Here is a 6091-nt window from a genome sequence, read left to right as displayed (position 1 = left end):
GGGTGAGAAGTCATGTGATCTCATAAAAGGCAGGAAGTGATTCCTGTCACAGATAAAGTCTTATTTGGACAGGTGGAAATGGGAAAGGATGGGCAGGCATTCCAGATGGAGGCAACGGCAGGAGTAGAAGCATGGATACCCAAACTCTGGGTCATTGCATCCAATAAAGGTGGAAAGAACTGAGGGGAGAAAGAGCTGGAAAAGTGAGCCAAGCCCAGGCTGCACAGGGACCTGAATGCTATGCAGAGGCACCTGGGCAGTATCAGCTCCAAAAATAGCAGCGCCTCTGGCATGAAGGGCTGATGGCTATTCGGTTGGGGCAATGGACCAGTGCCCTTGCAAGACCTCTCCCTGCCTGGTCTGAGGTTCTGTCCCCCCCAAAAATACAAATTAAAAACAACAGCCCAACAACTTCACAGCCAAATGGGCCAAGGATACCAATTACCACAAAAGCCAGGCAACCTAAGGGAAGGTGTGCAGGAGTCAGGGACGTCAGTCTGGCAGCATCGGTCACTGTGAAGGCCAGAAGTGATGACCACAAGTTCCACCTCTTTCTATTCAGCTTGTAAAACAGTGGCTCTATATGAGAACTTAGGGATCATAACTGGTTTTACAAAAACTTTTTTACATGTATACTTTTTTACATTCTGCTTTATTACCTAACAACACAACATGGAAATCTCTCAAGTAAACATATGTCATTCTCGGTAATGATAGTGCACTATTCCATGATGTTGCTGTATTATTCAAATTATATTAGGAAATACCATTTCCCTATTGATGGGCATTCATTTATTTCCATTTTTTTTTTTTTTTGCTGTACATAAATTTTGAAATATATAAATGTCCTTGTACAAACCAGTGCTTGTATTTTATGGGATAGAGTCCCCAGGAAGATACTGTGGATCAAAGGGTATATGCATTGTAAATTTTCACAAATATTTCCAGAATGCTTTCCAAATGACTGTCATAATTCCCCTTTAACCAGGGAAGTAGGGAAGTGTCCTCGACTTCAAGTCCCCACCAGAATTACCAGTCAGGTGAAGGGAAAAAAACGAGCTCATTGGCATTTCCCTGATAATCACTGAGGCTGGCAACTTGTCATATATTTATTAATGATTTGAATCTGATACCTTCCCACCTCTGGCATGGGGAGTGTGGTCAGAGCAATGGCAGTGTGGGGGAGGAGGCTTAAGGCCCTGGGGCCAATCCTCAAACAGTCAGGGACAGGAGTTGGTAGGTAAAGGCTCCAGCCTCGCCCTCCTCCAGGGGGAGAACTCTGAGGCAGGTTCCCTTCGGTGTGGCCCAGTGTCCCCAGCAAGATGGAGCCAGCTCTGTCCAGGGAGCCTGCCCCTCATTACAGTTACTGGCTTCCTCCCTTCCTGGCCCCCTTCCCCTTGTCCCAGCAAACCTTGAGATAAGGACTTGGGTGCGGGTGGTTTATCTGTGGGGAAGGAAGAGAAGAAAGCCCAAAAAGGATGTGTTAATGAGCAAGTTGCTTCCAGGGCAAGTGGAGACTTTTGAGAGAGTGTGCAGAGCACCCCTCAGTAAGTCCTACAGAGGTGCAGGGAAGCCGGCGGATGAACCTACCTGCTCCCTCCCCTGTTGGTGGAGAGCTGCCACCAGGAGGGGCATTAACTTCCCAGCACTTCCCTGCCAAGCGGCCAAGCGTGCTCCTCTACTGGAGAAAGCCTTCAGCCGGGAAGAGCCTGGCAGCAGGAGATTCTGCAGAGCCCTCCGGGGTGGGCCTGGGGGGTTGTGGGCTGCCAGTGGGGTCTGATGCATCTGTGAGTTTATGAGGCCTTAAAGCTAAAGCAAAGCAGAGGCTCACATTTTACCAGAATCAACCCAGTGCCCTATTTTTGTTTCACATGGCTCCACTTTATTTCTAAATCTTGAAACCAAGAATTTGCCCTGCATTTCTGGGGATTCTAGAGGCAGAACCAGCCCCTGCTCAGCTGTACATACGCTCTCTAAGATCTGCCTTTCTTCCAATTTACAGAGGATTTCAGTCTTTGTTATGCTGAAGGAAGGAAAAAAAAAAAAAACCAAACAAATGGAATACTTATTCCGGCATTAAAGATTACTGTTGCAGGATATTGCACCATATCTTTTTTCTGGTGAATTATTAATAAAGACTGTTTTTGTTTAATGCCTGCTAATAATTTCTAAAAACAGATCTACAACTTCAGCTGCAAATGCATGTCCATGAATCACTCTACTAAAACCCAGTTTTATGGTTAGCAAAAACCTCTGACAATAAAACAACCTCGTTTTTCCAACCTTCTCTGGAATTCCTGCAGAAAGGCGAACAGACCAAAGACAGACCCAGGAAGGCAAGGGGGGCATAGGAAATAAAGCTTTCCAGGTCTTCAACAACCTTGTTCAAGGAATAACGAAGAGAAGGAAAATGTAGCAAAAGGGCATTGAAATCAGTGAGTTTCTTACTGCTGACTGAGCCAGGATGGGAAGGGCAGCCGGTATAACAATATCAGGGACCCTCAGACACCCGGCACTTCCCTTGTAGCAGCCCTAAGGAGCAGGTGCTGTGATCCCCTAATTAACACTGTGGAAAACTGAGACTCGAAAGGGTCTGATAAATGACAAAGCTAGACTTCGAACCTGGAAGAGTGTGATGCCAAAGCCTTCATCTTCCAAGGACCCTTTACTGCTAATCAAATGGGTTTAAAATTCATATAGTTCATCTTTCCATGAGGGAAAGGAATAAAAATTCACATGTCACCCTGTTCCCCCAAGAAGGAATCTTGGGGATAAAGAGAAAGCAATTGGCAATGTCTACTGCAAAATCTCAAGGAGACTCTGACATCTGCCCTGATGCTTTCATTAGGAGCCACTGCCTTTCTGCTCAACCAGCTGACTCAATCCCAGTGTTACTGGATTAGCTTACTCTTGCTTGGACTCACTCGGTCAGTGGGTATTGATTTAGTGCCTACAGTGGCCAAAGACTGAGCTGGATGCTGAGGGTCCAATGGGGATCCAAACTGGACATGCCCCCTGCTCCCATCCCAGTCCACTGCAGAGACAAGCATGAGTCAGATCTAAAATTGCCTCTATGATGTCATGAGAGTTCATCTCAGGAAGGAGACCCTCAGGAAGTGATGACTGAGTTACGATCAAAAAGTGAAGTAAGAACTAACAAAGGAAGAGAAGAAGAAAGAGCATTCCAGGAGAGGCCCCGGCTCAGGCAAAAGTCCAGTGGTGGGTGCCGAATGCAGACCACTGAGGGGAGGGGGAAGGGGAAGGGCTGCATGTGCGCAAGGTGACAGGAGGCGGCCAGGCCCTGCAAGGTCTCCAAGTCTGTGTTAAGAAGAGCAGTGGGAAGACGACACTGGTTGTAAGCAGAGGTGAACATAATTTGGTTTGCATTGTGAAAAGATGCCCCTGGTTGCAACGTGGAAACCATGGCAAAGAGGACTGACAGGGACCAGACAGGTCACCAGCTCACCAGTCTGGGGGTGGGGGTGAGCTTGCAGAGCAAGAGGATGGCAGCCGGACTCGTGTGCGGACAGTGGGGACAGAGAGTCGGAACTAACATGAGAGCGATCAAGGAGATAAACTCATCCAGTCCCAGGGATGGACTGGACAGCACCAGGGTTTGGGGGAGGGAGTAGATGGTATCAAGGATGTCCCTGACCTTTGCCACTGATGGGTAAACTGCAGTTCACTAAGACGGAGGACAGTCCAGCTACGGTCTGGGTGGGATAATCATGTGTCCAGTTTGGACTCTGAAATGCCTTGGAGATTTGCAAGAGGAAATATCAAATAAGCAGTTGGAAAGACCCACGCCACTTTGAGCTGCTGGTCCTGCATGGGTGCTGGCCTAGAGGGGCCTTGTCTCCTCTGCAGGCCAACGTCCCTCACCCAGAAAGACCCCTAACTGTCAAAAAAGTCATCGCCAGAGAAGGAGAAGCAAGCCCAGAAGTAGGCAATGGCATGGACTCCACGAGGAAAGTGTGTCTAGAAGGTGGAGGTGGTCAAAGTGTCCCATGGGGTTGAAGCGTCAGGCGCATGGAAAGTTGAGAAATGGTTGTTGGCCTGGGCGCTGTGGAGCTGAGGAAAGCAACTTTGTCAGAATGAGGGGGAGAGGCCAGACTGACAGCTGAGGCTCCAGCAGGACGGAGCAAATGGGGACTGTGACCACAGATCTCACTGCTACCTGGTTTGGTGGCGAAGGGAGGAGACAGAGGGGAGGAGAGCGTGGAGGGTGAGAGGACTGTGTCTGGGAGAGTGAAGGGCCGCAGTGGCATGCGGAGTAGAGAGATCGGTGCCCGCAGCCCTCCTAAGCGCGCTGTAGCTGCAGCCGGTTTCTTGCAAACACCAGAGTGTGGCAGCCTGTCTTCATGCCTCTCCCAGGGCCACCTCTGGCACTTGGGGGCTTGCTTGCTTATGTTGTGCAGCCAGGAAATGCAGGGGGTCGATGCCCCAGGGGCAATACTCAAGCATGCGGGGTGGAAGTAGGCAGATTAGTGCCTCGCTGTCCTTGAGTTGGATGATTCCACACTGTGCTCCACCCAGTATCCCAGAGGGTCCACAAAGGGTGCTACATGGCACTTGCCCCAGTTTTACGTGGCTCATTAACTACTCTTCACTGGCTAATTTTTCTTCCTTCCCTGCCTCACGTCTCCTACTTCCTCCCTGGGCTTCCAGGGATCACCAAACAAATGTGCCCACCTAAGTCCTTGTCTCAGGATCTTCTTTAAGGGCAACCTAAGCTAAGTTGTCGAGTAAATTTCCTAGGAAGGCAGGAGGTGTTGGGGTACCCACTGGAGGAGAAGGGATGCTCTGCAGCTGCAACATGTGGACAGCAAGAGAGCAGACGGGTCGATAGAGGCAAGCTTCTACGTTTGGTATCCAGAAGAGGAGTGAGTCCTGCCTGACATCTTTCATGTGCTCTGTAATGTAAATGGCCGGGTCATCTGCTGCAAAAGAAGTGGGGAGAGGTAGGTCAGAAATGTAGTTTCTCGAGAAAGATGGCGGAGCAAGAGGAAAGGAAAAAAATCCCTTTGGTTCCAGAAAATCTCCTGAAAAAGAGGAAGGCTTACCAAGCCCTCAAAGCCACCCAGGCAAAGCAAGCACTTTTGGCAAAGAAAGAGCAGAGGAAAGGAAAAGGGCCCAGGTTTAAGCGACTGGAATCATTTCTACATGATTCCTGGAGGCAGCAACGTGACAGGGTGCGTCTCAGACGACTGGAAGTGAAACCTCATGCCTTGGAATTGCCGGATAAACATTCCTTGGCCTTTGTTGTCCGCATCCAAAGGATTAATGGGGCGAGTTCACTGGTGCAAAAGACCATCGCAAGACTTCGCCTAAAGAAAATTTTCAGTGGCGTCTTTGTTAGAGTCACGCCGCAGAGCCTAAAATTGCTGCATATGGTGGAACCTTATGTGACCTGGGGATTTCCAAATCTGAAGTCCGTCCGTGAACTCATCTTGAAACGTGGACAAGCCAAGGTCAAAAATAAGACCATCCCTCTGACAGATAACACAGTGATCGAAGAGCACCTGGGGAGCTTTGGTGTCATTTGCTTGGAAGACCTCATCCATGAAATTGCCTTCCCGGGGAAGCATTTCCAGGAGATCTCATGGTTCTTGCATCCTTTCCAACTCTCAGTGGCCCGTCATGCTACCAAGAATAAACTGGGTTTCCTCAAGGAGACGGGCTCACCTGGCTATCGAGGTGAACGCATCAATCAGCTCATCTGCCAGGGGAACTAGACCCAGAATATCTGAAAGCACAGTGCATTGGGAGCATGTGTTTTTGGGTTTTGGAATTATCAAGTATCTTCAGAGAAGATTATTTTCTGCTCTATCTTCAAAAACAGAGGGAATGGTCAGGGAAAAGATAGTCGGTTATGTTCATGGCAGGAACGTCTCATCACAGTCCAGTTCCAAGGAAAAATTCCAGTGTTTTCCACTTTGGCTGCTGCCACCTCTGAAATCACATGCATGGAGAAAGGAGTCCTGCTTTGTCAGATCTTGCTTTGTCAGATCTTCTATCCTGCGGTTAAACATTGGTGAATGAATGACTCAAGCATGTGTATGAGGATCCCTAAGACTCCTGCAACAGTGGA

At 48.8% G+C, this 6091-nt stretch overlaps 1 protein-coding gene across 1 annotated transcript; it reads left to right on the top strand.

Moving 5' to 3' along the window:
- The first annotated feature begins 4988 nt into the window (after window positions 1-4988).
- Window positions 4989-5735, top strand: LOC123623546 (60S ribosomal protein L7-like 1). The gene has a single exon (XM_045530746.1). It carries the CDS (start codon window positions 4992-4994, stop codon window positions 5733-5735), a length of 744 nt encoding a protein of 247 aa, XP_045386702.1. The 5' UTR covers window positions 4989-4991.
- The last annotated feature ends 356 nt before the right edge of the window (window positions 5736-6091 follow it).

The sequence above is a fragment of the Lemur catta genome, chromosome 18 (genome assembly GCF_020740605.2).
Source record: "Lemur catta isolate mLemCat1 chromosome 18, mLemCat1.pri, whole genome shotgun sequence".
Classification (NCBI taxonomy): Eukaryota; Metazoa; Chordata; class Mammalia; order Primates; family Lemuridae; genus Lemur; species Lemur catta.
The sequence above is the reverse complement of the archived record's forward strand: the minus strand, read 5'-3'. Positions and strand labels throughout refer to the sequence as shown.

Excerpts from the sequence above, each read along its gene's own strand:
- LOC123623546 (XM_045530746.1), top strand. The coding sequence starts at position 4,992 with ATGGCGGAGCAAGAGGAAAGGAAAAAAATCCCTTTGGTTCCAGAAAAT.